General features: G+C 41.2%; 2 protein-coding genes across 3 annotated transcripts in view; both read left to right on the forward strand.

Annotated features, from left to right (window-relative positions):
- The window catches only part of HACD4 (3-hydroxyacyl-CoA dehydratase 4), a 251,036-nt gene that overhangs the window by 135,324 nt on the left and 99,590 nt on the right, over positions 1-16,122 (forward strand). The window lies entirely within an intron of this gene.
- The window catches only part of MLLT3 (MLLT3 super elongation complex subunit), a 131,789-nt gene continuing 123,242 nt past the window's right edge, over positions 7,576-16,122 (forward strand). Inside the window, exons 1-2 of one of the 2 annotated variants that reach the window (XM_061357749.1) lie at positions 7,576-7,799; positions 8,341-8,521. In XM_061357749.1, coding sequence (XP_061213733.1) covers positions 7,788-7,799; positions 8,341-8,521 — 193 coding nt within the window. In that variant the 5' untranslated portion in view covers positions 7,576-7,787. The remainder of the gene's footprint in view (positions 7,800-8,340; positions 8,522-16,122) is intronic. The other variant, XM_061357751.1, reaches the window with a different exon arrangement.

The raw sequence follows: 16,122 nt of genomic DNA on the forward strand, positions 1-16,122 counted from the left end.
CTTTAATGCTGTTTTGCTCCCCTCCGTGACTTCATAAAAATTATCTTCAGCTTCTTTGCAATGCTGTGATTACTAGCTGTCTCCTAAACATCCATATGTTGAGCGGTCATGCTTTACAGCTTTCTCATGTGCAAAAGTAGCTATTTCTCATTCATACAGTTTCTGTTTAGATTTCTGAAATATGCCTGTCTAGCCCCTAAAGCCAGACTTATGCAAATATATATGTGACATATACCTCAGGTTTTGCAATGTTCTTTCAAATTCCACTTTTGTCATAGCATTTCTTATTAATTGTTGACCCAGCTGTGAATGTCAATCTCTCTGTTCTCCCATATTACTTTTGTATACACTTTTTTCCCCTATTTCTTCATTTTTCCATTCTTTTCAGGGCCAAACTTTGTCCCCATTGGGCTTAACTGCTTGCCCCACTTCATGCCTTATTTTGTTGTGCTTGGTCAAGTCAATCTCTGGGGTTTTTTTTCAGTTACCCATCCATAAAGCTGGGCTAAACCTGCTTGTTTAGTCATAGTGAGGGCATAATCAAGAGTACATTGAAAATGAGGACAACTAAGACCCCATGATTGTATGAGTACTTGTCATTGCTAAAGAATTCTGCTTTTCCCCAAGAGTTTCTTGCCAAGTTAATGGTAAGCTATTCCAGCTTCTCACTTACCTTCTGGTGATACTAGGAGTAATGAAGGTTGGGTGGTTGATTGCTCTTGCTACAGAAAGTGTGAAGGTAGCGTACTCAGCCTTTCTGATACTCATGTAACCAAGCTATAGCATAAGTAGCACTCTATGATGAAGACATACTGGGCATCTCATGCATTAACTCCTGTCTTGGATAATGGTCAATTTACATAACTATTACAGTAGTCAGCTCAAGAGCCTGGTGCAAAGTGAGGGTAATCACACAATTCCTTTACACTATTTGGTTGATTTCCAGAGGGGAGATCTCCTGTCAGGACAAGAACTGAGACCACGGATTTTGGTGAAGCACCTTAGTAGTTTCCTTGCACATGTGATCAGACTTTGCCCTGGCTATGGTTGCAGAAATCTAGAACAGGTTCTTCGAACTAGGTCATTACGCAGGCTTAAACTGAGTACAGAACTTGACTGTGTTTCTTTGTCTAACAGGAGTATTTCCTCTAGGGCCTACACCATTTTAAGGAAATAAAAACCTAAATTCTTCCTTGTAGGTCTCTCAAAAAGGATTTCCTCTCTAAACAGATTTCCTTATGTATCCCTAGAGGCCTTTAAACAATTTTTTTTCTGTATTTTTTTTTACCTTCTATGTAATATTGTGCATAGTGAAGACTCCCTTTTAGCATTTCTCTTTTGTCATTACTACATCCCTCTGAGGTTGTTGGTTGAGAGTTACAAACTATATTGTTTTCTAAGGCATGCAGCACTTGTTCTGAAAGATCTTTTCCACTGACTAGGGGTTTAAAATGTTACCAGCTCAAGCACTTACTTTCTATTTGATTTGTGATTAGAAATGGACAAGCCAATAAAATGTCGCAAAAGGCACTCACTTGGCTGAGGCTGCTTGGAATTTATTCAGTCTATGCAGCTAACTAAAGAAAAAAAGCCAGTCCAAGGAGAGTATTTTGCCATTAGTTCCTGGCAGCCAGTGTCATTACAAAGCAGCGTATACATATTCTTTACCGTATGTGTAAGATCAGCTGTAGGCTCATTTTAAGTTTTGGCTGTGGTTCAGATCAGCATTTTAACATTGTAATCAAAGTATGTGGCTTGTATCAGACTGATGATGTATTTAAAAGGCACTGTGGTTTCCTGTACAGCCAGTAATATTAGCTGTTTCAGCTAGTTGATTTTTTTAAACATTTGAAAACAAGGCCCGTGTAAAAGTCAGTCAATATATTTGGGTCACAAAATTTGAACTTCAAATGGAAATTTAAAACAGCTGTTTTTGAAGCACTGAGGACAATTCTGTGTGTCCAAGTGAGCTGGGAAAGAGTCTCCTTTTTTGTAACATGAGACATACCTGCCATGTATAAGAAAATAATACAGAAAGGCAGCAATTCCTTCCATCCATGTGCGGAAATACCAACAGTATAGCTATGAAATACAGCTCTTTTTAGGTCAGGTGCAGTGCTGTGCTAACACAGTTAATGCTGCTTCCAGACTTAGCTGTACGTTGGGCAGAAATGTTGACTCATGTTCCATCTAAGTCAGGGATCTGGGGTTCATGCATCACACTTCACAGCATGATGTAGGTATGTCTGAAGGTGTCTGAACATCAGGACTGATGCCTACTGGGAACCCTACAGCTACATCAGTTACTTCAGCAGACATAAAATGTGCAGGTGCTTTTAACATTGCAGGAGCTGATTACATTAAACTGTAGCTAGTTAAAACCTTCAAGAACAGGATCCAAATGTCTCTCATTTTCCAGCAGCTATATAATTATTCTGTGGTAAACCCTGTTTTAGCAGGAATGGATAGTACTGCTAGAAAATTGCCTTTACCTTTACAACTCTGTAGTTCTTTGAGCCAGGGTCTTTGCATTTCATATGCATGTAATTGCATCCATCTGCTGTAATGACATCAAAGAATGTTTATTTTAACTGTTAATCCAAAATGAAGAAAATGGTTGCACCAGTTTGTCACTTAACCAGCTCAAGAACATTCTTTGATTCTGCTCCTGTCAGCTGAAGACATTTGGAGCTTTTGAAATGGATAGATTTTTAAACAGATGTAATTGCATCACAACCTCTTCAGCTTGAATATGAATGCTATTTTTATTTTGGTTTTGTTTAAAAATCAACATTGCTTCACAACTGACATATATTAAATGACTCCATTTTCTTTTCTGAATTTGAGCCAGAAACTGCAGATGTTTTAAAGTAATCATTACTCAATTGAGTGGTATCGGTTCTATTAGAAAGAATAAGATGGGTAATAGAAGCGTTTCCACTCTTACACTGTTATTATAGGAAAATGGTTTGCATTGCTTCAGTCCAGTTTTAAGTTGAGAGGAAAACATGTCTGTCTGAATACAGAAGAAATAAAAATCAATATAGAAGGATTCCAGAGGACTACCCAGCTCCATTCTGTCCTCTAGAATCTTGAGTTAGGGAGGTAAATATGGAGTGTGAGCCTGTGCCAGAAAAGTCACCCTTAAGGGACTCTGGAAAACAGAATTGTCTCACTGGTATCTGTTAAGAAGAAATGAATTTTCCAGTTACTGATAATTCTATTTCATCTTACTCTCAAGCATGATACAAGCTAGAACTATTGAATTAAAAACATCTCCATTCCACAGAAGATCTCTTTTCTTTCCTGTTTCTCCTATGGATAAAATTAAACCAGGATAAAATTAAAAATCCAGCAATCCTGATTATATAACATAGCAGAGACTGTTTACTTCTTGGTCACCTTCTCACTTTATAAATGGGTTCAGATATGACCAGCTCTATTAGAGCTACTGTTAAAAGCCAAAGAGCTACTCTGTTTGCCTGCGGTGTTGCCAGAACGATATAGAAGTGGCCTGAATATAAAAGATGTTCTGCTCTTCTACACTCCAATTCTGGTAAACAAAAATGCAAAAGATACCAGCAAGTAACAGGACAACCATTAAAGTGATTATAGTTTTGTAGCTGTTGGTAAAAAATCCCCAGAGATTCAGAATGGACTTTGGTTTCCTAAGTTCAGCATAAAAGCAAGTAGGAACACAGAGACATAGACTTTGTGGAGGCAAAGACAGTTCTTCTTTCACTCATCTGGGTTGTTCTCTTTTGCAGTACGTACATTTGATGCTGCCAGGCCTAAAAGAACCCTTCCTTTCTGAGAAATCAGTATATCAGTAGGAAAGAAAGAAACCAAAATTCTATCTTCACAGCCTTCTGAGAAAAGAAGGGCAAATAAAAAAATCTGTTTACACTTATATCTTGTATAAAAATATGTTGTCATGCCTCTTAATTTGCAAGATAGTAATCATCTTTGCAGACCTTTAAGATGGAGCACATGCTTCTATCCCTACCATGGACCCTCCCAAGTGAACGTACATTCAGGATCTGGCCCACTGTGACTTCTCTGTAGCTATAGCTATGGATCATTTGTGGTGTTATACAAAAGGAGAAATAAACTTAAACTGGCAGAAAGGCTATAACGTTGTGATTGTATTAAGTAATAATGATTTCCACAACAAATGAGGGAAGACTAATTCAAATCTTTGCAGAAGATGAAAACTTGGAAGGAAGTGGACAATTAGAATATTCCAATTTAGAGTGATGCTTTAATTTTTGTGTTTGACTGCTTTGATTGTCTGCCTTGTTTCTAAATCAGACAAACAGGCCTGTGGGGTGACTCAGAAATTGTCCATGCTATTTTTTCCATTCAAATTGAGTTGAAAAAACAAGGTGCTGTACCACCGTAACAAAACATAATGTATGTTTTACACAGAAAGATGGTGTCCCTAACTCCTGCCCCAGAATAGGAAGTGTATATATTCTTCACAATGTCAAGCTATTATGAAAATAAGGAAGGAAAACACAGGCAGTCAAGATTTTTGAACAGTTGTCCAGAAATGTAGAGAGATAATATAAAAGAATTTACTTTCTAGCTAGCAAGATGTATTGAGTTCATATATAACAGCATTTTGAACCCCAGTGATTCTAATATACATTTCCTTAATAAAATAATGCCTGTACCTGAATATTTCAGGACAGCATTCTGTAGTCCCCCAGTCTTAAAACTGTGGATACAGAGAGCTAAAAAAGACTCTTATGGCTGATACTGTAGTCACTGAGTATGAAAATAATTCCATAGACCCATTTCAGTAATGAGTCAGTATCACATAGCATATTTATGCTTTTGGCGTAATTGCTTTCATTAAGATGTTCAATGTATTCAAAACATCCATGAAACTATACATGTATGAGCTCAAATACCCACAGAGATATATAATTTTAGCTCGGTATGTTTAAAAATCATAATCTTTAAGGACTAACTTCAGGTTTGCCTTATATTAATTTAAGTATGTTTGTTTAATTTTTAAAAGGCAACCATAGAATCATAGAACAGTTAGGGTTGGAAAGGACCTTAAGATCATCTAGTTCCACCCCCACTGCCATGGGCAGGGACACCTCACACTAAACCATGTCACCCAAGGTTCTGTCCAGCCTGGCCTTGAACACTGCCAGCAATGGAGCAGTCACAACTTCCCTGGGCAACCCATTCCAGTGCCTCACCACTTTAACAGGAAAGAACTTCCTCCTTATAGCCAATCTAAACTTCCCCTGTTTAAGTTTTAACCTGTTGCCCCTTGTCCTATCACTACAGTCCCTAGTGAAGAGTCCCTTCCCAGCATCCTTGCATTGTAATTGTCATAAAACATGTATCTGCTATGCCAAGAATGAAGTGGTGGCAGTGTTTTGATAGCAGAGCAGCACATCTTCAATTTTTTCACTGTGAATTTTATGCTCAGATTAGCAGTGTAGCATGTTGGAATGTAGATGATGGGGTGGAAGAGGGGTGTTTTGGCAATTATTTAAATAATAATAAAGCCAAGTTACTGTTGTAGAACTGTCAGTGCTTCAAATTTATTTGTTGGAGTAAGAATTAAACAGTACTTCCAGGAGTTGCATTACTTGAGAATGAAAGGTCACATACAGTTTGATATTAAATATGTTGCAGTAGTGAAAAGCAAAATAGTTTTAGTGTATGTATTATTATTATTTGGAACATGTTCCATGTTCCATGCTCAACACTACACTAACGTGGAACAATACGTTGTAATTAGGAACCAAAATATTAGTGTCTCTGAAACAGCAAAACCCTGCAAAACTGGCTCAAAAATGCTTAAGATTTCCAATGAAACCAAAGGGATCTGAACAGCTACATGCTCTTCATGATCCATTCTCAGTCCTTGCAAGACCATTAAGTGGCTGAACACTCAAGAAAAGCAACTCAGCTATAGCAAAAATGAACCATTCTAGAGAGATGCCAGGGATCCTCAGCCTGCAGGTCCTTTTTTCAGATGGGCCCTGACACCTGGAAGCCCACTGCATTTAGTGTAGTAGTAGTCCAGCCCTGCTGTCCTTGCTTGTCTGCATATTCCTGACTCTAACAAATAGCATCAGTATCTTTTATTTATTCATCTTGCATATACAAATTTTTAAAGTTACCAGAAATCAGCTTTGATGATGGGCTCACCAGTTGTTCTTAGGCATGCTGACCTGCTGACTAGATCAGTTCAAGATTAGTAATGTGTGAACTATTAGATCTGCACGTAGCAGTTTTAAAAGATGGATATTCATATACATGAGGGCTTAATGTTAATAAATTTCAAGTCACATTGTAACTTATGGAATTTGTGCAATTGTCGTCATCCTTTTGAGTTGTGAGTACTGATTTTATTCATTAAGGCTTACAAAAGCTGTAGGAAAATTATGATACATTCTAGTGTAATTATTAAATTACGCTAGAATTTCTTTCATGTGCGTTTTTCTCATTCGGAAGTGAAGGTAGGAATCGTGGTCGGGTCTTCCACAGTGGTCAGACTTCTGGAGAGGTCAAATGAGGACATTATCGCAAGGACTGCGCCATCTCTTGGTGAAACCTGGGGCGCCCAGGGAGGGTATTCCGCGTTTTGCGTGTACGTGCACTTCTCTGGGTAAGGATCGCTGCTGGTTGTCGAATTATTTGTATTATTATTATTATTATTATTACCAGAAAAAGTATAGGAAATATAATTATCGAACAGACTAAAATATTTTTCAGTGGGGCAAAAGGTATAAGTTTGGGCAATTTTATGGCTGTCAGAAAGTACTCATCTCACAGGGTCAGTACCCTGATCTAGGAATTCCCAGTAAATCACTGCCAGCTTCTCACTGACATCCTCCTGTGGCGTGAATCAGCATGTTACCTCGTGTAGTACGGGAGGGATGTGGAAATTGACGTAGTACTGTTGTTTTAGAACAGCGTCAGCCCGGTAAGGGTAGAAGTGGCAGTCGATGCTACAAATACATGTTAGATAACCCCGAGCGCGGGTTCCGGACTGCTGCCCATCACCACTTGACATTCCTGTGCACGTAGGAGTGTGTTGTCCGCCCTTCATTTTGGCAAAAGGATTTACTGGGGACTCTTCGGAAACGTACCTTTATGACTCTACACGAGGCAGAGGCTGGGGTTTGGGGAGGAAGGTCCTTTAAAGTACCTTTGGCTCTCCGCTCTCTCCACTGGCCGAGTTTAAGACCGGTGCCCCGTTTCTCTTTTGTTTGTAACTGTTCGTGCTCAGTTTCCCTTCCCGTTTCAGTAAGGCGCGATCAGACGCCACCGCTCCCCACTCGGCTCACGGCGCTGCCGGGACACGGCCTCCCCCCGCCGGGCTCGCGGCACGGTCCCTTCCCGCGCTCCACGACGCGCCCCCCACATCCACTTACTTTAAGGACCGGCGGGGGGGGCGGGACCGGTCGGAGGGGCTCGCGGTCGCGTCACTGCGCCCCATTGGCTGGCCGCGCCGGCCCGCACACTGTTAATGTCTGTGTTTCGGTATCGACCCGCCGCTCATCGCGCATGCGTGGCGGACGCTCGTCCAGCCGGTGGGGCCGCGGCCGGGGCTGCCGCGAGTTCCGTGTGGTGCGGCGGAGAGGAGGAGGCGGGACGGCTGTAGACAGCGGGTGCAGCGAGGCGGAGGATGTCCGCCGCCCGCTCGCCGCTCCTCTGCGCGCCCGCCGTCACCTCCGCGTCTTCATGAATTAGTGCTGCGGGGCAGGGGCTGGGGACACAGCGAGCGCCCCAGCGGAACCGGCGCCCCAGGCATGGCGGGCTCGGTGAGTTCCGCGGAATCGCCGCATTGGCCCCCTCCCCGCGCTGCCCGGCGCCGCCGGGAAAGGGCTGGCGTGACGGGGAATTTCTCCTTGTGCGCGGCTTTTCTTGCCTCCCGCTGCCTGTCCGCCGCTCACGGCAGCGGTGCGAAGCAAGCACGCACCCGCGGAGGGGCGGCGGTGTCCCCTTAGCGACGTTCCTGCCACCTCAGCGGGGGGACAGAGCGCGGAGGCGCCGGGAGAGGGTTTGGCGCGTCCCTGGCGGTGGTCCCTGTCTGCCCGCGGCCGCAGGACAGCACCGCGGCCGCGCCTCCCCGAGTCCTCCGGTGGCAGGGAGAGCTCTTCGTGTCCTCGCCTCTGGCGCCGGTTTTCGGTTGCGGGGCTGCGGTCGTCCCTTTCTAGTTTTGCTCCTGGCGCCGGGTGTATGGTACCGTTTTGTCCGAGTGTCCCGCTCTCCGCCTGCGGTGGGGCCGGTTCTCCGTCGGGCACCCGCTCAGCCCTGCTTCCTCGGGCGCTCACCGGCAGCTCCCCGCCTTTCCCCCCACAGTGCGCAGTTCAGGTGAAGCTGGAGCTGGGGCATCGAGCCCAGGTCAGGAAGAAACCTACTGTGGAAGGCTTCACCCACGACTGGATGGTGTTTGTCAGAGGACCCGAACACAGCAACATTCAGCACTTCGTGGAGAAAGTCATCTTCCACCTGCACGAGAGTTTCCCCAGACCGAAAAGAGGTAGGTAGGGCCCGCCGCGGGTCTCCCTGCCGGGACCCGCTTCCAGCGCTTGGCGCAGGCAGCGGGGTCTCTGCCGCTCCAGCGCTGCCTGTGGGGCTCGGAGCGGACGCAGCTGGCGGGTCTTTACCGGTCTCTTTTTGGAGAACAAAAGCGGCTGTCTGTGCGGTGGTGGGTTGCCGGTGGCCCTTCTACTGACTGTCCTGGGGCTGCCTGGGCGCGCAGGGAGACCCTTTCTGCCCTTCTCCAGCACTTTGTGCCGCGGGGATCCCCACTCGTGGCTTCAGGCGGTCCAGGCTCCAGGGCCGGCCGTGGGTCTGGGTCCCGCTCCTCCCGTGCTTTCGCTTGTGGGTGGCACGGGGCAGGCTTCTGTCTCGGGGTAGGTCTGCGGCGGAGGTTTTTGCCCACGTGTTGCTTCCTCCCGGTGTACTAAATGTCTGACCGAATAGATTCCTGGAAATGTGTTACTGCTCCGATTTTGAGTTTGGACTCGCACAACCATTTTCTTTCTGCTTAGTTCTCTAGTTCATTGTCAGGGATTCACCCTTTCCTAAGTATATGAAAACGTCTCGAAAGGTGTGGTGCTGCGAGGGGTACAAGAAACCTATTGTTTTCATACTTTATTCCCTTACTGCCCTGATTACTGTAGTTGGATTAGTAGAGGTAACAGTACAAATAAAAGAAGTGAGCAGGTTTATTTATCTGTGCAGACACAATGGTTAGTAGTTGTTTTTTATTTGATATGTAGTCTTGATTGGCATCTAGAACTCCTGCAGTTCCTCATAATAACATCATCATTAATCTCATCTACGTAGAGCCAGGTGTGGGAAAATTTAATGTTCATAGAGCAAAAGATGGTGTTTTTCAGTCTGGAGATGATAAAGCTTGCTCTTTTTTTCTGGTGAGCTAAAAACTTGTATTTTAATTAATTGTTTCTCAGAAACAAAGATACCTCGCTGTGACTTTTTACATCTATTATTGTGTTTGTTCTTGAACATTTTCCTTCCCTTAAGCAATGGAGTGTAAGAATTGCAGTTTAACTGCGGAGGTTATCTTCCTGAGTACAAGCTGTTAATTCCCTTCAATTATTATAGAGTCAAAATTTTAAATCTAGTGTAAGCAAACACGGTACTGCACAGTTTTTAGTGTATTGTAGGTAATGCTGAAGTATCTCTGAGAAATTGCCCAGATTACACTGTGGAATTTTCCACTTGTTTATTTAAATTTCTTGTATGGAAAAACACGACTTTTAAGTCAAATCTGAGTAGTTTCATAGAGAAACTCCTGAGAACAGCTCTGAGTAATCTAAATAGGTGAGACAGCATTATCTATATCCAGTGAAGTAGATGATGCATTGAAGTCAGTGGCAGAAAAATACTTTTTTTTTTTTTGAAGCTCTGTTAGCATGGGAGCAGTTTGTGATGTATCTTTGCTTTATTATCCATGCTTTTATTTATTCATTTATTTAGTTGCTGTCTGCCCTCAGGGAACATGACTCTGCAGCCCAGACTTGGGGTTGGTTGCTAGGTGTGATGTGGAGCTTGCTAATAAGAATGTATTTTAGGAGTTTTGTGAGTGGAGGATGCATGGTTTGCCATGGGAGTGCTTTGTGTCTCCAGCTGCTGAGTTTAGTTATGCAGTCACTTAAGCCATTGTTTTAAAGTGTTGGGTTTTTTGTTTGTTTTTTAATTCTTTTTCTTTGGGGGGGGGGGACGGATGGGGTGGGTGGGGGTGGGTGTTTGTATGCATCGTTTTTATGATGTGGCAACTGCTGGGAAAGATGCCAGCTTATATAGCCTGGGAGGGGACTTGTCATACTGTGGTTGCACATGACTTGGATTGTAGAACACCGCAGCCGCTCCCATCCAGCACAGCGTAAGCCCAGATGGCGAGCACTGCATTCACTTCTGGGTTCTGCTTAGCCTCCTCAAGCTACAGCAATGAGTGAAAAATAGAGACTGAAGAAGTTTGAGGCCCATGAAATCAGTCGGAAAGATGAGCACTATGCTGCTGAGAGCAGTCCGTGTATGAATTCCCTTGCATGTTTTCTGCTGTTCACGAGTGTTTAAAAGAGGTGGTGATGTGTGCCTTGCAAGTGAGAGTGTTTTGTTTGTGTTTCTTGTCTACAAGTACAGTTAAAATTTTTGATAAAAGTACTCTAGGTTATCTTGGCTCTGTAAATCAGTGTTGTTAGCTTGATTTGACTTTAGATGGTCTTCAGGGAGGTAATATCTTAAGTGTCACATAATTAATAATAGACTATGCTACAAGCATAGTCAAACTGTTTTCCATCACTTCCTCTGAAGTTTTATACTTCATTATTTTAGTATAACATAACGTACCACTTCATGATCCTTAGTAAGTTCTCAAACTACTCCTGAAGCCATGGGCTTAGCAAGCTGTAGTAGGTGTACAGTATTAACCTAAAGCAAGTACTAGTATACTTATTAGCCATAATCTCAGTTTTCTGCTAAATGATCTTTTTATCTTTGGATTCATGCAGTGAATGGCTGTTTTAACATAAATGCTTGCTAGGATGAGTTCTAATTCATTAAGTCTGTATTGCTCACAGTTCAGTTTGAAAATAATAAATAGCCTATCATAGGTGTTAGCTAGGTCATTCTGTGCTTCTGTTGTTAAATCAGTTTTTATTGGGGGCATAGTCATTTGAACATCAAAGGGGGCAAGGGAGATGAAGTATATTCAGTGCATTTGCTTTGCATGTTTATGAGAATAGCTGGAAGAACTGGCTACCATTCTGGCTTTATCTGCTCTGGCTTCAGTAGGGTTTTTGGAAGTACTAGAGGTAGATGTTGAGTCTGCAGTGGTGTTTCCAAATATTTGTTCTTCTTAGAGTTGCTGCAGAGCAAGCAAGGTCCTGTACACCAAATTTACGTCAGTTTTAAGGTGGAAGCTTAGCTAGAAATAGTGTTCAGTTGCTGGAATGCAGGGCAGGTTGGTTTGTGTGTGTAGGTAGGATGGGAAGGTAATGATGATTAACAGGAACAAATAGTTTCCTCCATCTTTCATTGTGTCTCACCTTAAAAGCTTAAGCTTGGCAGGGGTTTTATGGTTTGCTAATTGCCTTATGGTAACTGACTGCTTCAGTTTATCCTTGCATGGTAGAGCATATAGGCAGTCATAGTGACTGGTTCCCCATCTTTCCTCCCCTTTAATGGCCTGCTCCTGCCATCTGGCTTAATGAGTGATTTCATGGTGGGTGGCTACAGGACTGCTTTTCACTTTGAAAAAAGACTCATGGGCAGACTAAGTTTTCAATATTCAAGACAAATGCTCTCTAAAATCATTGTGCAATCACAAATACTGCTGTTTTTATGTCTGCTTTGTGATGCTGATGTAAATAAATTAAGGGAAGACATGGAGACTTTCTAAGACTCTAGCTTTATTTCAAAGTTGCTTACTGTTCACTATGTGAAGAAAATAGTGCTGTGTGTGGAAGTGCAGTATTTTAACACATCTGTGTAACAGGATTTGTCACCAGGCTAGGGTTAGTTTTGATCCACTATGATACTGCCTCTAAAAGGGGAGCTGTTGCACTTGGCTGATAGTCTCTTATTTCTTTGAATGTTAAGCCATGTAGAAATACTTTCTTTTTTTTCTTACTTAATGAATGCTTGTGCTTTGCAACAGCAGTCTGACTTACTATTTCTCTTAACAGTATTTCATGTGGATAAAGAAGCACGCCTCTTGTGTTCTAATGACTCATTATAAATACATGTCAAAAACTACTTTGGAACTAGTGTGGCTTGAATGATGAAGTTCGTGTTAATCAGCGGTGCATTTTGTCAACAAGGGTTTTCTCATAAAAAAAGGGGTGGGCTAATATTTCTGTGGTAGTATGTTAGTGTGAAAATGGTGGTTTGGATACCTGAATGCTGTAAAAAGTAGCAGGGTGTTGCTTGCTCTGCAGAGCTGAAGGAAACAGTGCTTACTACAGGTCTTACTTCGTTCAAGAAGTTTTACAACAGTATAGCAAAGTGATGGAAGTGGAGCTGCTTGTTCTGCTATAGGATGGACTGATGTGTAACAGTCTTCTAGAAAGTTTACATTTCCCATATTGTTTGTTTTCATTAAGGCTGCCCCTTAGTGCAGAATGAGACTTTAGTGGACCATAATATTTTGAAATAAGACTTAGCTGCTGTAAAAGGCGTTAATGATTCCTTCTTAGTAAATGCATTCTTTCTCTTTCCATATGAAAGCTTTTCCAGTTCTGTTTCCACAGTTAAGCTAGGTCATTTTTCTGAATAGTCTTTGTTGAAAAGTTTAAAAAAAAAAATCACCTCTTCTGAATCTCTTGTGTTGCAGAAGACAGTAAGGAGCAAGAAATCTTATAAGATGCAATCCCTATTATCATTGGCATTTTTTGTGGTGTTTGCTTTGTTAAGATATCTGTCCCAGGGGGCACACTACTTTGGGCCACAGCAAAATAAGAATCTTTTGGCATGGTAAGCGTGGCATGAAGATCAGTGATGTGGAGTATACCTGTGGGTCATGGTGCGTGGTTACACATGCAGAGTGGAAGTTGCATTAAGAGCATTCTTCAGTTTGCTTGTAAGCTCTTCTTGGGAAAGCATACTTGTGTAGATAAAACCTAATATAGTACACAAATTTCTTTACAGTGAGGAAACTTTTTAAGTAAAAAAAAATACAACCAACAAACTTAATGGCTTTCTCATGCTCTATATATGATCTTGAAATAAAAAAAATGCCAGCCAAATGCTGCTTCTTGCTTTTGGATTCATTGTACAAAAAACGAGCTAAGTTGACTGCATCAGTTGCTCAACTTGTGAAGGATAGATCAATGCAGTTTCAAGGTGTAGATAGGCTCTGCCATAGAGATATTTTGCTCCACTATTTTAAAGGAAGATTTAAATTTACACAAAAATTTTTTTACAGTGACAGCTTAATCCTCTTGTGAAAGTGTATCTCTAGTCTCTAGTAATTTATGTTTCTAGTAATTTATGTTTCGGTCTCTAGTAATTTATGTTTCAGCTGTACAAATGCTTCATGAGCCGCCCTAAAAAGTATTGCTATTATGCTGGCCAGGAAAATCAATGAAATGTCTTATATTGAACTTTGATTAGGAAAAATGATGCAGGGGTTTCTTTTTTTTTTTTTTTAATGCATAATTTGCTTTTCAGATGCGCCACTGAATTGGGTGTATGTTAGGCGAAGGGAAAGGAGAACCTTAATCTTTCTTTCGTTTCCTAGCCGCATTTTACTAATAAGTTGTCCACAAAGCAACTGCTCTTCTTTAGTAGCTTTCATGTTGTCTTGTAAAATTTTAGAGAAAATGGCCAAACAATATCTTGCTTACTGTTATTCTCCCCCCCTCCCTGTGTTTTTTTTTATCTCTCCGTTTAAAGTCAATGAGTGACTTACATCTCTATTAGTTTTAGTAAATGGAATGGTGTGATACGGACCTGCAAGCAGATTCTTAGCACATGACTTGAATTGGGCCGATCAAGATCACAAAGCAGATAGCGTCAGTTTGCAGCTGGATTTTTTAACTACACTTCTAAGAATTTAGGCTGTTCGTAGGTCTGTTTCATTTGTTGTGGTTTTTCCTTTTTTTTTTTTTTCTTTTAAGTTTTGCCTAAGCCTACCCCGCTAGGTAGGTTAGGCATGTGAGAATTTCTTTTCCGATCAGTTTTACTGGTACAGGTTTGATCTGCACCTTTTAGGACAGGTGTTTCTATCTTAGTTACAAAATGGTTGTGTTATTTGGCATGGATTTGCTCATCACTGGATTTCAGCTGTGGCCAAATGAAACTTCTGATGTCTAGTGAAGGATTTTGTTTAGCGAAAAGCTCTTCAAAGAAAAGCAAAGTTATTTTTGCTTCTACTTTATTAGAAGGCTCAGTAACTTTAGAGTACATGCATGTTTTCAAATGCACTTCAGTTCAGCATAATGGAAATGCTAAGGGTATTTCACGGTTTTATTTTTCAAAGTGAGTGAGAAGAGTTTGAATATAGGGAAGCTATCAAATTTCATCTTTACATGATGCCACCAGTAAATAATGCATGGCTTTGATGGTAAGGTGCTACCTGTACAGAAAAAGCTGTTTCTAATAAATATTTCTCCTCCCTGATACAACTTTCATAATTATTATGTTAAGTGTCAATCCTTAACCTTTGTTTAGAAGATACCAGTGTAGTAAGGAGATGGTTCTTAGCTAGGGAAATATGCATCTGTTTCATGAATGTACAAATCTGATGATCACCTTCCATCAGAAGTGATGTGCTGTCTGCAAAGACTTCCATTGCCAAAAAGAAGTAAAAAGCAAACTGAAGTGTGACAATGGGCTCTTATATTTTCTCAAGATAGGTAGTGACTGTATACAGCCCATAAGTACCTCTTTATGACAAGATGCGACAACAAGGCTGCTCCATCCTCCAGCATCACAAGCTTACAGTTTTAAAAGCTTAATTGCACTCTTTATTTGCATTTGTGGTGTGTGTTCAGCATGTGTTTTGTTTCCTTCTCCTGCGTGGTATGTCCAGTTTTGTCTATATTTCTTCTCCTCCCACCGTGTTTCTGCAAGGGCAGAGGCTGATTTTTGTCAGAACTGCCAGTGAGTTCTGACTCTTAATTTCTTAACTCTTAAAGGATGAATTTATCATGAAGTTTACTTTGAGTAGCACTGAATTGCTAATACAGTATTTTTAGTTTTAAGAAGCTGTGGTTACATCTTTCTAAAGCTACAATATTGATAGTCTGTGATTTTAAATCAGTTTTAGATGGTAGGAAATAAAATACGATTTCAGGGCTATCGTGTGTAATATTTTTGAACAGCTGTAGAGTAATACTCACTTGAAGTACAGAAAACGAGATTGTTGTGTGTAAGACCACCTCTATCTCATTAGTAAGATGAGGGAGAAGATAGGTCGAAATGTTTAATTCAGTAGACAAGTAAACTTGTTAGCATTTGAGAAAATGAAGACATAGTTTGCTATTTATTGCTGTTACTCTTGTGCAGTTTTTATCCTTAGAAAAACAGATGTGTAAGAAATCTTTAAACCACATCTTCTTACAGGTTAGACAATCTGAATTGCAAGTATAATCATGTCTGTTAAGATTTATCAGCACTGTGTTAGTAAGCTGTAATATCTTGGAAATTTGATTTATTTTTTTTGTGGTGCTGTTCAAGGTGTGATGGCTGTTATTTTAACAGTGCTGTGCAGTATGGTTAAGGTGGTTTTTTGTTTTGTGTTTTTTAAAATTCAGGTTTTGAGGAGAGTTGTTGGAGGGTGCTGTTCTGTCCTTATTCTGATAGAACCTGTGGGAAAGATTGGCAACATGGTAGTTGCAACATGTAAAGCCTGTTGTTGATTATGATAGTGGGGAAAGTACAGATTAGTTTATAATTGTTTGATCAAGAAATTTTGCTCATGTGTGATCATTCTGTTTCTTCCCTTCCTGGTAGTGATTGATAGGCATAAATGAAAAGAAAGGGAAGAGTAAAAATCTAGCACTTCTTTATGCTTGCTTGAAAATTAAGGTTCTTCATCTTGTCACAAAACACTTGGCTTCTAATTGAAAATGTTGATCTTGTGTGACTTTTGGCTTTTTGCTGTGCTTT

The sequence above is a fragment of the Neopsephotus bourkii genome, unplaced genomic scaffold, assembly GCF_033783945.1.
Source record: "Neopsephotus bourkii isolate Nb327-2 ecotype Australia unplaced genomic scaffold, CSIRO-AGI_Nbou_v1 NB_920, whole genome shotgun sequence".
Classification (NCBI taxonomy): Eukaryota; Metazoa; Chordata; class Aves; order Psittaciformes; family Psittacidae; genus Neopsephotus; species Neopsephotus bourkii.